Source organism: Heteronotia binoei, chromosome 15 (genome assembly GCF_032191835.1).
Source record: "Heteronotia binoei isolate CCM8104 ecotype False Entrance Well chromosome 15, APGP_CSIRO_Hbin_v1, whole genome shotgun sequence".
Taxonomy (NCBI): domain Eukaryota; kingdom Metazoa; phylum Chordata; class Lepidosauria; order Squamata; family Gekkonidae; genus Heteronotia; species Heteronotia binoei.
The window spans coordinates 3403045-3424290 of record NC_083237.1 but is presented as its reverse complement, the minus strand read 5'-3'; the positions used below and the strand labels follow the sequence as shown (position 1 = coordinate 3424290).

At 56.1% G+C, this 21246-nt stretch overlaps 1 protein-coding gene and 1 non-coding gene across 2 annotated transcripts in view; one reads left to right on the top strand and one right to left on the bottom strand.

Moving 5' to 3' along the window:
- The window catches only part of TNFSF12 (TNF superfamily member 12), a 47885-nt gene extending 30512 nt beyond the window's left edge, over window positions 1-17373 (bottom strand). Inside the window, exons 1-6 of the mRNA XM_060256493.1 lie at window positions 17218-17373; window positions 12171-12209; window positions 10391-10475; window positions 9531-9593; window positions 8273-8308; window positions 7960-8084 (exon numbers count right to left, since the gene is read on the bottom strand). Of these exons, the coding sequence (XP_060112476.1) occupies window positions 7960-8084; window positions 8273-8308; window positions 9531-9593; window positions 10391-10475; window positions 12171-12209; window positions 17218-17373 (504 nt within the window). The remainder of the gene's footprint in view (window positions 1-7959; window positions 8085-8272; window positions 8309-9530; window positions 9594-10390; window positions 10476-12170; window positions 12210-17217) is intronic.
- A 3764-nt stretch (window positions 17374-21137) lies between these two features.
- TRNAL-UAG (transfer RNA leucine (anticodon UAG)) lies at window positions 21138-21219 on the top strand. The gene has a single exon. It is a non-coding gene; the product is annotated as a tRNA-Leu (tRNA).
- The last annotated feature ends 27 nt before the right edge of the window (window positions 21220-21246 follow it).

The window sequence follows — 21246 nt, the reverse complement described above, 5'->3', positions numbered from 1 at the left end:
AACTGGCTCTCTGTTGTGAGTGAGCAGATTAGCTCCTGCATCAATGAGTTTGCTCTGGGGCCATCCTTCCTGAGCTAAGACAAAAATGTGTGAGCCGGAGGCTAAAAAAAACAGTAAGCTAGCTCACACTAACTCAGCTTAGAGGGAACGCTGGTTGTAACCTCTGCTTGGCATGCAGAAGGTCCCAGGTTCAGTCCCCGGCACCTCCAGTGAAAAGGAGCAGGCAGGAGATGGTGAAAGACCTTTCTCTGCCTGAGACCCTGGAGAGCTGCTGCCAGTCTGAGCAGACAAGACTGACTGTGATGGATTGAGGGTCTGATACGGTACAAGACAGCTTCCTCGGACCTCAACAAAGAAGATGATGATATTGGATTTATATCCCGCCCTCCACTCCGAAGAATCTCAGAGCGGCTCACAATCTCCTTTCCCTTCCTCCCCCACAACAGACACCCTGTGAGGTGGGTGGGGCTGAGAGGGCTCTCACAGCAGCTGCCCATTCAAGGACAACTCCTGCGAGAGCTATGGCTGACCCAAGGCCATTCCAGCAGGTGCAAGTGGAGGAATGGGGAATCAAACCCGATTCTCCCAGATAAGTCCGCACGCTTCACCACTACACCAAACTGGCTCTCTAACAATCTCCTTTCCCTTCCTCCCCCACAACAGACACCCTGTGAGGTGGGTGGGGCTGAGAGGGCTCTCCCAGGAGCTGCCGTTTCAAGCACAGAGTCTCAGAGCAGCCTGCAATCTCCTTTGCCTTCCTCCCCCAACAGACCCCACCCTGTGAGGCGGGTAGGGCTGAGAGGGTTCTTCCTGAAGCTGCCCTTTCAAGGACAGAGTCTCAGAGCGGTCTGTAATCTCCATTCCCTTCCTCCCCCACAACAGACACTCTGTGAGGTGGGTGGGGCTGAGAGAGCTCTCCCAGAAGCTGCCCTTTCAAGGACAGAGTCTCAGAGCGGCCTGTAATCTTCTTTCCCTTCCTCCCCCACAACAGACACCCTGCGAGGTGGGTGGGGCTGAGAGGGCTCTCCCAGGAGCTGGCGTTTCAAGCACAGAGTCTCAGAGCAGCCTGCAATCTCCTTTGCCTTCCTCCCCCAACAGACCCCACCCTGTGAGGCGGGTAGGGCTGAGAGGGTTCTTCCTGAAGCTGCCCTTTCAAGGACAGAGTCTCAGAGCGGTCTGTAATCTCCTTTCCCTTCCTCCCCCACAACAGACACTCTGTGAGGTGGGTGGGGCTGAGAGAGCTCTCCCAGAAGCTGCCCTTTCAAGGACAGAGTCTCAGAGCGGCCTGTAATCTTCTTTCCCTTCCTCCCCCACAACAGACACCCTGCGAGGTGGGTGGGGCTGAGAGGGCTCTCCCAGGAGCTGCCGTTTCAAGCACAGAGTCTCAGAGCAGCCTGCAATCTCCTTTGCCTTCCTCCCCCAACAGACCCCACCCTGTGAGGCGGGTAGGGCTGAGAGGGTTCTTCCTGAAGCTGCCCTTTCAAGGACAGAGTCTCAGAGCGGTCTGTAATCTCCTTTCCCTTCCTCCCCCACAACAGACACTCTGTGAGGTGGGTGGGGCTGAGAGAGCTCTCCCAGAAGCTGCCCTTTCAAGGACAGAGTCTCAGAGCGGCCTGTAATCTTCTTTCCCTTCCTCCCCCACAACAGACACCCTGCGAGGTGGGTGGGGCTGAGAGGGCTCTCCCAGGAGCTGCCGTTTCAAGCACAGAGTCTCAGAGCAGCCTGCAATCTCCTTTGCCTTCCTCCCCCAACAGACCCCACCCTGTGAGGCGGGTAGGGCTGAGAGGGTTCTTCCTGAAGCTGCCCTTTCAAGGACAGAGTCTCAGAGCGGTCTGTAATCTCCTTTCCCTTCCTCCCCCACAACAGACACTCTGTGAGGTGGGTGGGGCTGAGAGAGCTCTCCCAGAAGCTGCCCTTTCAAGGACAGAGTCTCAGAGCGGCCTGTAATCTTCTTTCCCTTCCTCCCCCACAACAGACACCCTGCGAGGTAGGTGGGGCTGAGAGGGCTCTCCCAGGAGCTGCCGTTTCAAGCACAGAGTCTCAGAGCAGTTTGCAATCTCCTTTGCCTTCCTCCCCCAACAGACCCCACCCTGTGAGGCGGGTAGGGCTGAGAGGGTTCTTCCTGAAGCTGCCCTTTCAAGGACAGAGTCTCAGAGCGGTCTGTAATCTCCTTTCCCTTCCTCCCGCACAACAGACACTCTGTGAGGTGGGTGGGGCTGAGAGAGCTCTCCCAGAAGCTGCCCTTTCAAGGACAGAGTCTCAGAGCGGCCTGTAATCTTCTTTCCCTTCCTCCCCCACAACAGACACCCTGCGAGGTGGGTGGGGCTGAGAGGGCTCTCCCAGGAGCTGCCGTTTCAAGCACAGAGTCTCAGAGCAGCCTGCAATCTCCTTTGCCTTCCTCCCCCAACAGACCCCACCCTGTGAGGCGGGTAGGGCTGAGAGGGTTCTTCCTGAAGCTGCCCTTTCAAGGACAGAGTCTCAGAGCGGTCTGTAATCTCCTTTCCCTTCCTCCCCCACAACAGACACTCTGTGAGGTGGGTGGGGCTGAGAGAGCTCTCCCAGAAGCTGCCCTTTCAAGGACAGAGTCTCAGAGCGGCCTGTAATCTTCTTTCCCTTCCTCCCCCACAACAGACACCCTGCGAGGTGGGTGGGGCTGAGAGGGCTCTCCCAGGAGCTGCCGTTTCAAGCACAGAGTCTCAGAGCAGCCTGCAATCTCCTTTGCCTTCCTCCCCCAACAGACCCCACCCTGTGAGGCGGGTAGGGCTGAGAGGGTTCTTCCTGAAGCTGCCCTTTCAAGGACAGAGTCTCAGAGCGGTCTGTAATCTCCTTTCCCTTCCTCCCCCACAACAGACACTCTGTGAGGTGGGTGGGGCTGAGAGAGCTCTCCCAGAAGCTGCCCTTTCAAGGACAGAGTCTCAGAGCGGCCTGTAATCTTCTTTCCCTTCCTCCCCCACAACAGACACCCTGCGAGGTGGGTGGGGCTGAGAGGGCTCTCCCAGGAGCTGCCGTTTCAAGCACAGAGTCTCAGAGCAGCCTGCAATCTCCTTTGCCTTCCTCCCCCAACAGACCCCACCCTGTAAGGCGGGTAGGGCTGAGAGGGTTCTTCCTGAAGCTGCCCTTTCAAGGACAGAGTCTCAGAGCGGTCTGTAATCTCCTTTCCCTTCCTCCCCCACAACAGACACTCTGTGAGGTGGGTGGGGCTGAGAGAGCTCTCCCAGAAGCTGCCCTTTCAAGGACAGAGTCTCAGAGCGGTCTGTAATCTCCTTTCCCTTCCTCCCCCACAACAGACACTCTGTGAGGTGGGTGGGGCTGAGAGAGCTCTCCCAGAAGCTGCCCTTTCAAGGACAGAGTCTCAGAGCGGCCTGTAATCTTCTTTCCCTTCCTCCCCCACAACAGACACCCTGCGAGGTGGGTGGGGCTGAGAGGGCTCTCCCAGGAGCTGCCGTTTCAAGCACAGAGTCTCAGAGCAGCCTGCAATCTCCTTTGCCTTCCTCCCCCAACAGACCCCACCCTGTGAGGCGGGTAGGGCTGAGAGGGTTCTTCCTGAAGCTGCCCTTTCAAGGACAGAGTCTCAGAGCGGTCTGTAATCTCCTTTCCCTTCCTCCCCCACAACAGACACTCTGTGAGGTGGGTGGGGCTGAGAGAGCTCTCCCAGAAGCTGCCCTTTCAAGGACAGAGTCTCAGAGCGGCCTGTAATCTTCTTTCCCTTCCTCCCCCACAACAGACACCCTGCGAGGTGGGTGGGGCTGAGAGGGCTCTCCCAGGAGCTGCCGTTTCAAGCACAGAGTCTCAGAGCAGCCTGCAATCTCCTTTGCCTTCCTCCCCCAACAGACCCCACCCTGTGAGGCGGGTAGGGCTGAGAGGGTTCTTCCTGAAGCTGCCCTTTCAAGGACAGAGTCTCAGAGCGGTCTGTAATCTCCTTTCCCTTCCTCCCGCACAACAGACACTCTGTGAGGTGGGTGGGGCTGAGAGAGCTCTCCCAGAAGCTGCCCTTTCAAGGACAGAGTCTCAGAGCGGCCTGTAATCTTCTTTCCCTTCCTCCCCCACAACAGACACCCTGCGAGGTGGGTGGGGCTGAGAGGGCTCTCCCAGGAGCTGCCGTTTCAAGCACAGAGTCTCAGAGCAGCCTGCAATCTCCTTTGCCTTCCTCCCCCAACAGACCCCACCCTGTGAGGCGGGTAGGGCTGAGAGGGTTCTTCCTGAAGCTGCCCTTTCAAGGACAGAGTCTCAGAGCGGTCTGTAATCTCCTTTCCCTTCCTCCCGCACAACAGACACTCTGTGAGGTGGGTGGGGCTGAGAGAGCTCTCCCAGAAGCTGCCCTTTCAAGGACAGAGTCTCAGAGCGGCCTGTAATCTTCTTTCCCTTCCTCCCCCACAACAGACACCCTGCGAGGTGGGTGGGGCTGAGAGGGCTCTCCCAGGAGCTGCCGTTTCAAGCACAGAGTCTCAGAGCAGCCTGCAATCTCCTTTGCCTTCCTCCCCCAACAGACCCCACCCTGTGAGGCGGGTAGGGCTGAGAGGGTTCTTCCTGAAGCTGCCCTTTCAAGGACAGAGTCTCAGAGCGGTCTGTAATCTCCTTTCCCTTCCTCCCCCACAACAGACACTCTGTGAGGTGGGTGGGGCTGAGAGAGCTCTCCCAGAAGCTGCCCTTTCAAGGACAGAGTCTCAGAGCGGCCTGTAATCTTCTTTCCCTTCCTCCCCCACAACAGACACCCTGCGAGGTGGGTGGGGCTGAGAGGGCTCTCCCAGGAGCTGCCGTTTCAAGCACAGAGTCTCAGAGCAGCCTGCAATCTCCTTTGCCTTCCTCCCCCAACAGACCCCACCCTGTGAGGCGGGTAGGGCTGAGAGGGTTCTTCCTGAAGCTGCCCTTTCAAGGACAGAGACTCAGAGCGGTCTGTAATCTCCTTTCCCTTCCTCCCCCACAACAGACACTCTGTGAGGTGGGTGGGGCTGAGAGAGCTCTCCCAGAAGCTGCCCTTTCAAGGACAGAGTCTCAGAGCGGCCTGTAATCTTCTTTCCCTTCCTCCCCCACAACAGACACCCTGCGAGGTGGGTGGGGCTGAGAGGGCTCTCCCAGGAGCTGCCGTTTCAAGCACAGAGTCTCAGAGCAGCCTGCAATCTCCTTTGCCTTCCTCCCCCAACAGACCCCACCCTGTGAGGCGGGTAGGGCTGAGAGGGTTCTTCCTGAAGCTGCCCTTTCAAGGACAGAGTCTCAGAGCGGTCTGTAATCTCCTTTCCCTTCCTCCCCCACAACAGACACTCTGTGAGGTGGGTGGGGCTGAGAGAGCTCTCCCAGAAGCTGCCCTTTCAAGGACAGAGTCTCAGAGCGGTCTGTAATCTCCTTTCCCTTCCTCCCCCACAACAGACACTCTGTGAGGTGGGTGGGGCTGAGAGAGCTCTCCCAGAAGCTGCCCTTTCAAGGACAGAGTCTCAGAGCGGCCTGTAATCTTCTTTCCCTTCCTCCCCCACAACAGACACCCTGCGAGGTGGGTGGGGCTGAGAGGGCTCTCCCAGGAGCTGCCGTTTCAAGCACAGAGTCTCAGAGCAGCCTGCAATCTCCTTTGCCTTCCTCCCCCAACAGACCCCACCCTGTGAGGCGGGTAGGGCTGAGAGGGTTCTTCCTGAAGCTGCCCTTTCAAGGACAGAGTCTCAGAGCGGTCTGTAATCTCCTTTCCCTTCCTCCCCCACAACAGACACTCTGTGAGGTGGGTGGGGCTGAGAGAGCTCTCCCAGAAGCTGCCCTTTCAAGGACAGAGTCTCAGAGCGGCCTGTAATCTTCTTTCCCTTCCTCCCCCACAACAGACACCCTGCGAGGTGGGTGGGGCTGAGAGGGCTCTCCCAGGAGCTGCCGTTTCAAGCACAGAGTCTCAGAGCAGCCTGCAATCTCCTTTGCCTTCCTCCCCCAACAGACCCCACCCTGTGAGGCGGGTAGGGCTGAGAGGGTTCTTCCTGAAGCTGCCCTTTCAAGGACAGAGTCTCAGAGCGGTCTGTAATCTCCTTTCCCTTCCTCCCGCACAACAGACACTCTGTGAGGTGGGTGGGGCTGAGAGAGCTCTCCCAGAAGCTGCCCTTTCAAGGACAGAGTCTCAGAGCGGCCTGTAATCTTCTTTCCCTTCCTCCCCCACAACAGACACCCTGCGAGGTGGGTGGGGCTGAGAGGGCTCTCCCAGGAGCTGCCGTTTCAAGCACAGAGTCTCAGAGCAGCCTGCAATCTCCTTTGCCTTCCTCCCCCAACAGACCCCACCCTGTGAGGCGGGTAGGGCTGAGAGGGTTCTTCCTGAAGCTGCCCTTTCAAGGACAGAGTCTCAGAGCGGTCTGTAATCTCCTTTCCCTTCCTCCCCCACAACAGACACACTGTGAGGTGGGTGGGGCTGAGAGAGCTCTCCCAGAAGCTGCCCTTTCAAGGACAGAGTCTCAGAGCGGCCTGTAATCTTCTTTCCCTTCCTCCCCCACAACAGACACCCTGCGAGGTGGGTGGGGCTGAGAGGGCTCTCCCAGGAGCTGCCGTTTCAAGCACAGAGTCTCAGAGCAGCCTGCAATCTCCTTTGCCTTCCTCCCCCAACAGACCCCACCCTGTGAGGCGGGTAGGGCTGAGAGGGTTCTTCCTGAAGCTGCCCTTTCAAGGACAGAGTCTCAGAGCGGTCTGTAATCTCCTTTCCCTTCCTCCCGCACAACAGACACTCTGTGAGGTGGGTGGGGCTGAGAGAGCTCTCCCAGAAGCTGCCCTTTCAAGGACAGAGTCTCAGAGCGGCCTGTAATCTTCTTTCCCTTCCTCCCCCACAACAGACACCCTGCGAGGTGGGTGGGGCTGAGAGGGCTCTCCCAGGAGCTGCCGTTTCAAGCACAGAGTCTCAGAGCAGCCTGCAATCTCCTTTGACTTCCTCCCCCAACAGACCCCACCCTGTGAGGCGGGTAGGGCTGAGAGGGTTCTTCCTGAAGCTGCCCTTTCAAGGACAGAGTCTCAGAGCGGTCTGTAATCTCCTTTCCCTTCCTCCCCCACAACAGACACTCTGTGAGGTGGGTGGGGCTGTGAGAGCTCTCCCAGAAGCTGCCCTTTCAAGGACAGAGTCTCAGAGCGGCCTGTAATCTTCTTTCCCTTCCTCCCCCACAACAGACACCCTGCGAGGTGGGTGGGGCTGAGAGAGTTCTCCCAGGAGCTGCCGTTTCAAGCACAGAGTCTCAGAGCAGCCTGCAATCTCCTTTGCCTTCCTCCCCCAACAGACCCCACCCTGTGAGGCGGGTAGGGCTGAGAGGGTTCTTCCTGAAGCTGCCCTTTCAAGGACAGAGTCTCAGAGCGGTCTGTAATCTCCTTTCCCTTCCTCCCCCACAACAGACACTCTGTGAGGTGGGTGGGGCTGAGAGAGCTCTCCCAGAAGCTGCCCTTTCAAGGACAGAGTCTCAGAGCGGCCTGTAATCTTCTTTCCCTTCCTCCCCCACAACAGACACCCTGCGAGGTGGGTGGGGCTGAGAGGGCTCTCCCAGGAGCTGCCGTTTCAAGGACAGAGTCTCAGAGCGGCCTGTAATCTCCTTTCCCTTCCTCCCCCACAACAGGCACCCTGCGAGGTGGCTGGGGCTGAGAGAGCTCTCCCAGAAGCTGCCCTTTCAAGGACAGAGTCTCAGAGCGGCCTGTAATCTCCTTTCCCTTCCTCCCCCACAACAGACACCCTGCGAGGTGGCTTGGGCTGAGAGAGCTCTCCCAGAAGCGGCCCTTTCAAGAACAACCTCTGCCAGAGCTGTGGCTGACCCAAGGCCATTCCAGCAGGTGCAAGCGGAGGAGTGGGGAATCAAACCCGGTTCTCCCAGGTTCGCCCACTTCACCACTACACCAAGCTGGCTCTCTGCAAAGACCTCTGAGGCATTCAAAGAAGACCCAGCTCCCGGTTCCCCATCCCAGCTGCCCATGGAAAGTTGGTCTTAAAGACTTCCTGGCGACCTGCTCTCCCCTGGGCAGCCCGCTCACCTGGCAGTACAGGTAGTAGAGGCCCTTCTTGAGCACGGTGAACTCTCCCCGGCTGCCGTTATAGCGGAGGGGACTGCTGGTGTTCAGCTTGGCCTCCCCCCAGCCGCGGATGGTCCCGCTGCCGTCTAGAGCGGGGCAGGGAGAGGAATGAGGCTCGGAGCAAAAAAGGAAGAACTTTCTCTCCACCTCCCCCCACCCCCCCCCCGCTTCCCATCCCAACACACGGCCTGATGGGAAAGCAACGGAAGGCATTCCTCCGCCCAGCCCAGCCCTTCCCCTCCGCCCCAAACAGGCCCTGCCCAAAAAATGTTACCTGCCTGGATGCCCCCACGGCCTTCCGTAGGTTGCACTGCAAGAGAGACATTGGGGTGAGTTGGCGGGGGTGCCTAACATTCCAACTCAAGCAGAAGGTTGGCCTTGTCACAACTTCACTGGGCACCCGACCTGCCACAGCTGAGGGAAAGGACCCCCATGGAGCCTTCAGACATCAGGGATGAGACACCCAAGCAGTGCGTTTGACTTTGGAGAGGGGGAACACCTGGGTTTCCCTCCCCAGTCTTTGTACAAGGATCCCCTTCTCCTCCACAGACTCTTTCTCTCTCTGAACCTCCACTTTCAGAGGCAGTCAACCTCTGAATCCCAGAGCCAGGAGGCAACGTCAGGGGAAAGCCTCAGCCTCTCTGCCCTGTGGTTGGCCCTCCAGAGGGACTGGCTGGCCACTGTCTGAGACAGGAGGCTGGACTAGATGGACCCTCCCTGGTCTGACCCAGCAGGGCTCTTTTTATGTCTTTCTTAGGAGAAGGCCTCAGCCTCTCTGCCCTGTTGTTGGCCCTCCAAAGGGACTGGTTAGTCTCTGTGTGAGACAGGAAGCTGGACTAGATGGACCCTCACTGGTCTGATCCGCAGGGCTCTTCTGAGGTTCTTCTCAGGGGAAGGCCCCAGCCTCTCTGCCCTGTTGTTGGCCCTCCAGAGGGACTGGTTGGGCACCGTGTGAGACAGGAGGCTGGACTAGATGGACCCTCACTGGTCTGACCCAGCAGGGCTCCTCTGATGTTCTTATACATACATATATAATTTGCATCACGCAGCACGTTTGAGGTGAGAGAAATATCCCACTCCCCAAGGCTGTAATCTTTACATGGAAGTGGAAAGAAACCATGGATTATTGAAGGATAAATAGAAATGAGAATCAGGACAAAACCTTATGAATCAAGAGGGCCTTCCCAGTAAAATACAATCCCTAACGCTCACCCGGATGGCCCAGGCTAGCCCGATCTGGTCAGATCTGGCTAGCATTTGCACGGGAAACCAGGAAGGAAGTCCAGAGTGGCTATGCAGAGGCAGGCAACGGCCAACCCCCGCCGTTTGCTTGCCATCCGGACCTGAACGGCCCAGGCTAACTTGATCTCGTGAGATCTCGGAAGCTAAGCAGTCCTGGTTAGTACTTGGAAGAGAGACCACCGAGGAAGCCCAGGGCCTGGGGGAAGCCAGAGGTCTCTGCTCAGCGTGGTCAGAAATCAGGAGACCTGCCCCGGGGAGAGAATGCAGCTCCTGACACAAGCGCCTCTCACCTTCGTAGTGTGCCGCAAAGACTGTGCTGGCTTTGGAGGAGCGACGCTTCCCTCTGGCCGCAGCTGAAAGGGAGAAGGGAAAGCTTGGTTAAAGGGGCAGGTTCTAGTCTGCACTGCAGCTCCCTCTACTGCGGGGTAGAGGGCAATGGGAAACGGAGGGAGGGACCCCCTTGCCTCACAGAGCCTGCCTGGAACCCAGCTTCACCTCTCTCTGTGAGAAAGGAGAACTACAAAGAATGGAGGGCCTGGACAGAGACTTGGACTAGGATCTGCGAGACCCAGATTCGAATCCCTCTTTGTCCCAGAAGCTCGCTAGGTGACCTTGGCCCAGTCGCACCCACTCAGCCTAACCTATCTCAGCACCGTTTCTCTTGCTTCAGCTCCTGCAGCCCCCATCTCCCCACCACCACCAGACAGTTTTTCAAGGGCTTTTAATTTTTAAATTAATCTAGAACCACTAGATTGGTATCACACCGTCACACTCTGCTGTAATAATGTATTAGTTCCCAGCTCTCTTTTTTAAAAAAGAAACGTAATGCCATATCCCTTTTCGTTGCAGAGTTATCAGGGGGAAAGTGGAGGCTGCACTTTTCCCTCTCTAAGTCTAGGGCTAGAAACAATTTTTTTTTTTAATGAAAGCTGCCAACTTGCAACAGAGTGTTATAACATTATAGCAATCTAGCGGTGCCTAATTTTTAAAAAGTTTCCTGGTGAAGGGTGAGGCTGAGGCAAGGAAAGGATGGAGAAAAGCTACTGAAAAACTGCCTTTGTGGGCTCTTATGCTGCCTACTTCCTGTCCCGCCCCCAAAAGACATCCTGCCAACTGGATGGCCGGATGGGTCCAAACGGAGGCGACTCACCTTGTCTTCGCTGCCGTAGTGCCCCCTGCTGGGCGAAGTGGTGCAGCAACTTGCCCTGGCTGTTCCAACTGGTAGAAAGCACCACCTAGAGGGGCGACAGGAGAATGCGGGACAGAGAAGCCCCGTTGTCATTTAGGAGGGGAAAGAAGCCGTCGATCCCGGCTTTGCAGGCCTGTTTGAGGCTGCGACCCCCGCATCACAGAAGGCACGCAGTTGGGGGTCGGGAGATGGGAGCGTTCTTAGCTGCCTATAATCCCTGCCCCAAATCAAAAGATTAATTCCCTGGAGACAAACCTAGCAAAACATCGCAAAAACAGCCATTTGCAAGCCGTGGTCCGAGAGCCGACCACCAAACTTTACCTCCAAGTGCAAACATAGACTGGGCAAGCCAGCTGTTGAAATATACCCCGCTCATCATAGAAATTAATATAATATACAATAAAATTCACACCATACAATCCACAAGAGTCACACAGAATTTGGGGAGGGACGGTGGCTCAGTGGCAGAGCATCTGCATGGGAAGCAGAGGGTCCCAGGCTCAATCCCTCCGGCATCTCCACTAAAAAAGGGTCCAGGCAAATAGGCATGAAAAATGTCAGCTTGGGACCCTGGAGAGCTGCTGCCAGCCTGAGTAGACAGTACTGACTTAAAGGGAGAGAGGGTGGCTCAGTGGTAGAGCTTCGTAAGCAGAAGGTCCCAGGTTCAATCCCCGGCATCTCCAACTAAAAAGGGTCCAGGCAAAGAGGCGTGAAAAACCTCAGCTTGAAGAAGAAGAAGAAGAAGATATTGGATTTATATCCCGCCCTCCACTCCGAAGAGTCTCAGAGCGGCTCACAATCTCCTTTACCTTCCTCCCCCACAACAGACACCCTGTGAGGTGGGTGGGGCTGGAGAGGGCTCTCACAGCAGCTGCCCTTTCAAGGACAGCCTCTGCCAGAGCTATGGCTGACCCAAGGCCATTCCAGCAGGTGCAAGTGGAGGAGTGGGGAATCAAACCCAGTTCTCCCAGATAAGAGTCCCTGGAGAGCCGCTGCCAGTCTGAGTAGACAATACTGACTTTGATGGACTGAGGGTCTGATTCAGTATAAGGCAGCTTCATATGTTCACATATGTTCATTAACATCCAGCATTCAACATAAATCATCGTGTATATAAATAACTTCCCTCCTTTTTTTCCCAGTTCAAAAATCCAGTCCAGCTTCAGAAATCCTATCCATAAGCCTGGTAGGATCGGAGCACTGTATGGTGTGAATTCTATTGTGTATTATATTAATTTCTATGATGAGTGGGTATAGTTCAACAATTTGAATATTGGCTTGCACGGTTTATTTTCTTTACGTCGGTTGCTCCTGTGCGTTCCTTACTTCTCCACTGCAAACACAGGCCTGGCAAAACTGAGCCTGCTCGCGGAGTGGATGAGATACAAGCCAAATTCAATAAACAGATATATAAATATAAAGTCAATGAGACTTTACATAGGACAGGGGCAGAGACCATGGTCGCTCAGTGGCAGAGCATCTGCTTGGCATGCAGAAGGTCCCAGGTTCAATCCCCGGCATCTCCAGTTCAAAGGACCAGGCAGGAGGTGATGAGAAAGACCTTTCTCTGTCTGAGACCCTGGAGAGCTGCTGCCAGTCTGAGTAGACAAGACCAACCAGGATGGACCCAGGGTCTGATCCAGAATCAAGCAGTTTCGCCCCTAGCCCTGCTTCCCACGCATGCATGCAGATCACCCCCGAGTCTCAGCGTCAACTGCTTTCGAGAAGAAAAGCCACCTACCGGATCCATTGCCTCGGCGTCATCCACAGAGAGGATCTCCTGTGAACCAGAGAGAGATAGAAATGAGAATATCACATCTGAAAAAGGCAAGGATACAAGAGCCTGGCTGGAAGTGCTCGTGCCCTCTGAGGCTTCTGTTTCAACGGACCGGTGATCCAACTGGCTGGCTTCAAAGAGGGTCAGGGCTGGCTTCAACGAGGGCCAGGGCCTTTTCGGTCAGGGCCCCTCCCTGGTGGAATGAACTCCCGCTGGAGATCCGGGCCCCGCGGGCCTTATCAAGGTTTCGCAGGGCCTGTTAGACGGAGCTTTTCTGCTGGCGGGCGTCCTTTGAAAGTCATTGCTTCCCCCAGCATTTCCCCCCATTATGGCGTTCTGTTATAGCTGTTAGCCATCAGCCACATGCTGTTTACCGCCTATGTCTGTAAGATAATTTACTGTGTTGCCCGTTTCGTAATATCTGTTTTTATGATATCATTTTGACTCGGTTGTTTTGTTGTTGTAAGCCACCCTGTGCCCGCTTGCAGGATAGGGCGGGATATAAATCTAAAAATTAAATTAAAACCAAGGACAACAGCCCTGCAGAGACAACCGCCTCACAAATAGCAACGGAAGGCGGCTATTGTGGGGGCATGCAGAGTAACTTTGGACTGCGGATGGCGTGCCCCAACCTGGAGAAAGGCTGAGCGGGATCCTCAGAGAAGTGTACAATGTGCACACGAAAGCTTACGCCCAAATAAAACTCCGCTGGCCTTAAAGGGTACCGCTGGGCTTCTGTTGCTTGAGACCAACACGGGGACCCCCCTAGCTCTGATTCAGTCTCAGGCAGCTTCATGTGGGGTGGGGTAGAGGGGGGTGGTCTTAGGTTTGCTCCCTGTAATGCAGGCCAAAATGCACATGAAGAAGAAGAAGATATTGGATTTATATCCCGCCCTCCATTCCAAAGAGTCTCAGAGCGGCTCACAATCTCCTTTCCCTTCCTCCCCCACAACAGACACCCTGTGAGGTAGATGAAGATATTGGATTTATATCCCGCCCTCCACTCCGGAGAGTCTCAGAGCGGCTCACAATCTCCTTTCACTTCCTCCCCCACAACAGACAGGCAGTGAGGTAGATGAAGATATTGGATTTATATCCCGCCCTCCACTCCGGAGAGTCTCAGAGCGGCTCACAATCTCCTTTACCTTCCCCCCCCCCCACGACAGACACCCCGTGAGGCGGGTGGGGCTGGAGAGGGCTCTCACAGCAGCTGCCCTTTCAAGGACAACCTCTGCCAGAGCTATGGCTGACCCAAGGCCATGCCAGCAGGTGCAAGTGGAGGAGTGGGGAATCAAACCCGGTTCTCCCAGATAAGAGTCCGCACACTTCACCACTACACCAAACTGAACTCCCCTGGATCCTCCCAGGTTCAGAACTACGCTCACAGCGGTTCTCAGCTAGCTTACTTCAGGGAAAGAGAGTTTTAGCAACATAACAGTTTGGGCTGATTTAGTACTCTTGTACCTGGGGGGGCGGTCACTGGCAGAAGTTCAGCGTTGCTGAGCTGGAATGTGCCTGGGGGGTTATCAGGTTGGAGGCCGTCGCTATGGACACATAGCAAACAACTCTGCGCAGGAAAACGGAGCGGCTTTGCTGATTCCATTCTGGCTGCTCTTGATCCCCTCAAGGAAAACTTGCCACATATTTTTTTTGGGAGGGGGGGGAATCTTGCTTCAAGGCTCCAAAGGGCCTAAAAGATACCCTCCCTGGGCCTTGCTGCCCTGGCTCAGGAAGCACTCTGCACGTGCTCCAAAGGCCTCTCCTTTCTGGATCCCCAGGCCAGAAACTGGGAGGTTTGGCTTCGCTTGGTGCTCCTTCATCTCCGTCCCCTCCTCAACCCCATCTGATAGCTGTGAATGTTTGCAATTACCGCTGAGATCGCAGGGGAGGCAGATGTCAGAATGTGGTTGCGGAGAGGCGGCCAGAGGGCGTTGGGAGGCCAACCCAGCTGTTGGGTGTGATCCTGAGGGTGGGGTGGGAAAGGAAAGCACTGCCAGAGGGGGTCCCCCCCCACTTCGCCTCTGATCCAAGCACCAACGCACTGCTGGTTTCTCCGCTTCCGGCAATGAACAGAGGAGGCTAAGAAGTGACGGCACAGCTGTCCTCAACAGACTATCACACCAGGCATGGATGTGTGATGCATGGGCAGGTCCTCACCAAGTCTCCACTCAAACAGGGGGGCGCTTAAGCACATGAACAGAAGAGAAGCTATCCAGTCCAACACTCTGCGTCACATAAGAACATAAGAGAAGCCCTGTTGGATAAGGCCAAACGCCCATCCAGTCCAACACTCTGTGTCACATAAGAACAGAAGAGAAGCCCTATTGGATCAGGCCAAAGGCCCATCCAGTCCAACACTCTGTGTCACATAAGAACAGAAGAGAAGCCATGTTGGATCAGGCCAAAGGCCCATCCAGTCCAACACTCGGTGTCACATAAGAACAGAAGAGAAGCCATGTTGGATCAGGCCAAAGGCCCATCCAGTCCAACACTCTGTGTCACATAAGAACACAAGAGAAGCCCTGTTGGATCAGGCCAAAGGCCCATCCAGTCCAACACTCTGTGTCACATAAGAACATAAGAGGAGCCATGTTGGATCAGGCCAAAGGCCCATCCAGTCCAACACTCTGTGTCACATAAGAACATAAGAGGAGGCATGTTGGATCAGGCCAAAGGCCCATCCAGTCCAACACTCTGTGTCACATAAGAACACAAGAGAAGCCCTGTTGGATCAGGCCAAAGGCCCATCCAGTCCAACACTCTGTGTCACATAAGAACATAAAAGGAGGCATGTTGGATCAGGACAAAGGCCCATCCAGTCCAACACTCTGTGTCACATAAGAACATAAGAGGAGGCATGTTGGATCAGGCCAAAGGCCCATCCAGTCCAACACTCTGGGTCACATAAGAACATAAGAGGAGCCATGTTGGATCAGGCCAAAGGCCCATCCAGTCCAACACTCTGTGGGCAGTGTGTGTGTGTGTGTGTGTGTGTATATATATATACATACACATACACACACACACACACACATATATATACTGTGGCTAATAGCCACTGATGGACCTCTGCTCCATATTTTTATCTAAACCCCTCTTGAAGCTGGCTATGCTTGTAGCCGCCACCACCTCCTGTGGCAGTGAATTCCATGTGTTAATCACCCTTTGAGTGAAGAATTACTTCCTTGTATCCGTTTTAACCTGACTGCTCAGCAATTTAATTGAATCCCCACGAGTTCTTGTATTGTGAGAAAGGCAGAAAAGGACTTCTTTCTCTACTTTCTCCCTCCCAGGCATAATCTTGTAAACCTCTCTCATGTGCAGTCGACGTTTCTCCAAGCTAAGAGCCCCAAGCGTTTTAATCCTTTCTTCATCTGGAAAGTGTTCCAAACTTTTTAATCATTCTAGTTGCCCTTTTCGGCACTTTTTCCAACGCTTGTAGAGCCGTCGGTGCGGGCCGCCGGCTGGGCTGAGCTACAGGCGCTTGGGTGGCCGCAAGCAGGCCAGAATCTGTTTCGCTGACCTGAAAACGGGCCAAAGGGAGTCAGTTCCCTCCTGCCGATCTTCACACCCAACAGCTGGGCAGGCAGTGGGGGATGAATTTTTGCAGTGGCCTCTTGCAAGGGGAGCAGAATTATTCTAACACAGTATGCAAGCAACTTTGCGGGGAGAAGCACGAGTTCCCGGCGAAGAAGGCCCAGTGTCCGGCCTTCCAGAGAGGGAGGCCACCCACATGGCCCAGGCGCCTGTTACCACTTCTGTTTTTTAAAGGCTGAGCTTTGGAGGCAGGCAAGCCCCGCCCCCCCTCCCCTGGCCGCGCTCCAGGCAGAAATTCCACCTGCAGAGTTCCGTTCCCACCGGAAGGGCTGCACCGATTGAATTTCTGCCTGCTGTCTTGCTGTAAACAACGTCGTGCATCCTCTCCTAAGTCCCTTCCCAGAAATGCATTCTCCCAGTTGCAGGCTACCCCAGGACTGGGCCCAGCTGGGGAGCCCCACATACCCCACCTTCCCCCCCCATTCCAGGAGGGCCTCGTCCCTCTACTCTCCCCCCTCCCCCGGCTGCAGTGCTCCAGGCAGAAATCCCACCTGCAGAGCTCCATTCCCCCCCCCCAAGAAGGCTGCACGGGTTGGATTTCTGCCTGCCACCTTGCTGTAAACAAGGTCGTGCATCCTCTCCAAAGTCCCAGGGGCAGGGTTCTTCCCAGAAATGCACTCCCCCAGTTGTAGGCTGCCCCAGGACTGGGCCCAGCTGGGGAGCCCCACATACCCCCCTTTCCCCCCCCCCACCCCAGGAGGGCCTCGTCCCTCCGCTCTCCCCCCTCCCCCCGCTGTGGTGCTCCAGGCAGAAACCCCACCTGCAGAGCTCCATTCCGCCCCCCCAAGAAGGCTGCACCGGTTGGATTTCTGCCTGCCGCCTTGCAGTAAACAAGGTTGTGCATCCTCTCCTAAGTCCCAGGGGCAGGGTTCTTCCCAGAAATGCACTCCCCCAGTTGCAGGCTGCCCCAGGACTGGGCCCAGCTGGAGAGCCCCACATACCCCCTTTCCCCCCCCCCAACCCAGGAGGGCCTCGTCAATCCGCTCTCCCCCCTCCCCTGGCTGCGGTGCTCCAGGCAGAAATCCCACCTGCAAAGCTCCATTCCCCACCAAAGGCTGCACCGGTTGGATTTCTGCCTGCCGCCTTGCTGTAAACAAAGTTGTGCATCCTCTCCTAAGTCCCCAGGCTCTTCCCAGAAATGCGTTCTCCCAGTTGCAGGCTGCCCCAGGACTGGGCCCAGCTGGGGAGCCCCACATACCCCCTTCCCCCCTCCACCCCAGGAGGGCCTCTTCCCTCCGCTCTCCCCCCTCCCCCGGCTGCGGTGCTCCAGGCAGAAACCCCACCTGCAGAGCTCCATTCCCCCCCCCCCACCGAAGGGCTGCACGGGTTGGATTTCTGCCTGCCGCCTTGCCGTAAACAAGGTGGCGCATCCTCGCCTAAGTGCGCGGGCTGCTCGGGGAGGGGCGGTGCTCACCTGGGGCGGGGCGGCGCGGGCCGGGGGGCTCCGGGGGGGCCAGGCGGCCAGCAGCAGGCTGAGCGAGGCGAGGAGGAGCGCGGCGGCCGAGGCCAGCGCCAGCGCCAGCAGCGGGAGGCGGGCGGGCGGCGCGCGGGCCCGGCGGCGCCTCCCCATGGCCGGGGCGGGAGCTGGAGCGGGAGCGGGCGAGGCGGCGGCGGCAGAGCGGGCGAGCCAGGCGGGGCAGGCGAGGCGGCCGCCGGAGGAGGAGGACGGGAAGGCGCAGGAGGGGGCGAGGCGAGGCCGCGCTCGGGCCGCTCGGCTGCTTGCCAGCAGCAGCCGCGGCGACGCCGCCGGGCCCGGACGGGGCGGAGGGAAGCGGCGCCGCTCTGTTGTGGCTGGAGCGCCCTTTGCACGTGGCCGCCCCGGCCGCCCCTTCCTTCCCTCCCGCCCCAGCCCCAGCGAGAGAGGGCGCGCTCCTCTCCACACCACGGTTGCCAAGTGCAATTTAAGAAATATCTGGGGACTTTGGGGGTGGAGCCAGGAGACTTTGGGGGTGGAGCCAGGAGACATTGGAGGTGGAGCCAGGAGCAAGGCTGTGACAAGCATCATTGAACTCCATAAGGGAGTTCTGGCCCTCGCATTTAAAGGGACGGCACACCTTTTCAATTCCTTCCTTCCATAGGAAATCATGAAGGACAGGGGCACCTTCTTTTGCGGCTCATAGAATTGGACCCCCTGATCCAATCGTTTTGAAACTTGGGGGGTGTTTTGGGGAGAGGCACTAGACGCTGTACTGAAAATGTGGTGCCTCTACCTCAAAAAACAGCCCCCCCAGAGCCCCAGATACCCGCGGATCAATTATCCATTATTTTCTATGGGAATAAATCTCATATTCATATGGGAATCATAAGAGTTCCCAGCAGACATTTCCCTCCCCCCTCCCCCGCTTTCTGTTGACCCTGAAGGGGGGGGAGGGCCTCCAAACCGGGGGATCCCCTGCTCCCACCTGGGGATTGGCAACCCTACTCTAGACGGCAGCCTGGCTCCGAGGACCCTGGCCAAAGCGCCGCGCTGCCGGGGGCGCACGTCTTAAGGCGGCCGGGTCCGAGTGAAGAAAGAGCTGGGGCCTTTGGGGGTGGAGCCGGGAGACTTTGGGGGGGTGGGGCCAGGCGCAACGTTGGGATAAGCAGCGGGGAGCCGCGAAGGGAGTTCTTCTGGCCGTCGCATTTAAAGGCACCACGCACCTTTTCATTGCCTTTGGAAAGAATGGATAGGGGCACCTTCTTTGGGGGCTCATGGAATTGGACCCCCTGGTCCGATCTTTTGGGAACTTGGAAGGTCTTTTGAGGAGAGGCGCCGGATGCTCTGCTGCTAATTTGGTGCCTCTACCTCAAAAAGCAGCACCGCCCCCCCCCCAGCCCCAGATACTCCCTGATCAATTCTCCATTATTTCCTATGGGAATAAGGGAATAACAGAGTTCCCTGCAGACATTTCCCTCCCTTCCCCCCACCCCGCTTTCTGATGACCCTGAAGCAGAGGGAGGGCCTCCAATCCAGGGGATCCCCTGCCCCCACCTGGGGATTGGCAACCCTACTGGCCAGTCCCAGGAAGAAGGCTCTTTCACCTCCAGATGGGAGCCTGACCCCAAGTACCCTTTCCAAAGCACCACGCTCCCGGGGACGCCCGTCTTAGGGTGGCCAAGTCCGATTCAAGAAATGGCTGGGGCCTTTGGGGGTGGAGCCGGGAGACTTTGGGGGGTGGAGCTGGGAGACTTTGGGGGTGGGGCCAGGCGCAAAGTTGGGATAAGCATCATGGAACTCCGAAGGGAGTTCTGGTCATAGCATTTAAAGGCACCACACACCTTTTCAACGCCTTCCCTCCTTTGGAAAGAATGGATGGGGCACCTTCTTTGAGGGCTCATGGAATTGGACCCCCTGGTCCGATCTTTTTGGAACTTGGAAGGTCTTTTGAGGAGAGGCGCCGGATGCTCTGCTGCTAATTTGGTGCCTCTACCTCAAAAAGCAGCACCCCCCCCAGCCCCAGATACTCCCTGATCAATTCTCCATTATTTCCTATGGGAATAAGTCTCCATAGGGAATAACAGAGTTCCCGGCAGACATTTCCCTCCCTTCCCCCACTTTCTGATGACCCTGAAGCAGGGGGAGGGCCTCCAATCCAGGGCGCCTCCAACCCCTGTCCCCACCTGGGGATTGGCAACCCTACTGGCCAGTCCCAGGAAGAAGGCTCTTTCACCTCCAGATGGGAGCCTGGCCCCAAGTACCCTTTCCAAAGCGCCACACTCCCAGGGGCGCACATCTTAGGGTGGCCAAGTCCAATTCAAAAAACAGCTGGGGACTTTGGGGGTGGAGCCAGGAGACTTTGGGGGTGGAGCTGGGAAACATTGGTGGTGGAGCCAGGAGCAAAGTTGGGACCAAGCATCATGGAACTCCGAAGGGGGTTCTGGCCATTATATTTAAAGGGACTGCGCTCCTTTTAAATGCCTTCCTTCCACTGGAAATAATGAAGGATAGGGGCACCTTCTTTGGGGGCTCATAGAATTGGACCCCCTGGTCCAAGCTTTTTGAAACTTGGGGGGTCTTTTGAGGAGAGGCACCGGATGCTACGCTGCTAATCTGGTCCCTCAAAACAGCCTGGCCCAGAGAGCCCCAGTGGAGAACAGCAAGCCACTTTGATAAGAAAGGAAAGTCTCATGCTTTAGACACTATACTCAGCTGTCTTGCAGCTTTCAAACAGCTGACATTCATGTCTTGTGGCTCTCAAACATCATCTGACTTTTATTCTATGTGGCTTTTACTTTAAGAAAGTTTGGCCATACCTGCTAGAGAGGGCAGCAGGCAACCCTTGGAGATGTTTTTCCAGAACATCACATGGAACAAAACAGATCCAAGTGGGCAGCAGCGTTCCCTCTAAGCTGAGTTAGTGTGAGCTAGCGCACAGATTTTTTTTAGCTTCCAGCTCACACATTTTTGCCTTAACTCTGGAAGGATGAGCCCAGAGCACACTCGTTGATGCAGGAGCTCACAATTTTCATGCCAGTAGTTCGCAAAGTAGAATTTTTTGCTCACAAGACTCTGCAGCTCAGAGGCAACACTGGTGGGCAGCCGTGTTGGTCTGAAGCAGTAGAACAAAGCAGGAGTCAAGTGGCACCTTTAACACCAACAAAGCTTTATTCAGAATGTAAGCTTTGATGTGCTCTAAGCACCCTTCATCAGACGAGGAATCCGGTACAGTGAGCAGAGCTACATATGAACATATGAAGCTGCCTTATACTGAATCAGACCCTTGGTCCACCAAAGTCAGTACTGTCTACTCAGACTGGCAGCGGCTCTCCAGGGTCTCAAGCTGAGGTTTTTCACACCTACCTGTCTGGACCCTTTTTAGTTAGAGATGCCGGGGATTGAACCTGGGACGTGAGCAGAGCTACATATGAACATATGAAGCTGTCTTATATTGAATCAGACCCTTGGTCCATCAAAGTCAGTATTGTCTACTCAGACTGGCAGCGGTTCTCCAGCTGAGGTTTTTCACGCCTACTTGCCTGGACCCTTTTTTGTTGGAGATGCCAAGGATTGAACCTGGGACCTTCTGCTTCCCAAGCAGATGCTCTACCACTGAGCCACCGTCCCTCCCCATCGAGCTGGTGGAAAGTGATTTAGAATGCCAAATGGTACAAATTTAAGATGCAATGACAAATGACAAAACAAAACTTATCCCAACATTCTCCCCTTCCTATTCAGCAGCCAGCAAACCTGGAAGTTCCTTTGGACAAAAGGGGGCGGGAGAGGGGGGGGGGCTCTTTCAATATCACTCAGCATGAAATCACCAGGAAGCCATTTCAAGGCTTGAGGGTGTGTGTGTGTTCAAACCTACGTTCACCTTTCTGTGATTCAGTCCGAGGCCCCACCTCCCCACTTAAGGTAGCGTGGCCGAGCGGTCCAAGGCGCTGGATTTAGGCTCCAGTCTCTCCGGGGACGTGGGTTCGAATCCCACCGCTACCAAGTGCTGCTTTTCTCAGCTGCAGGCTT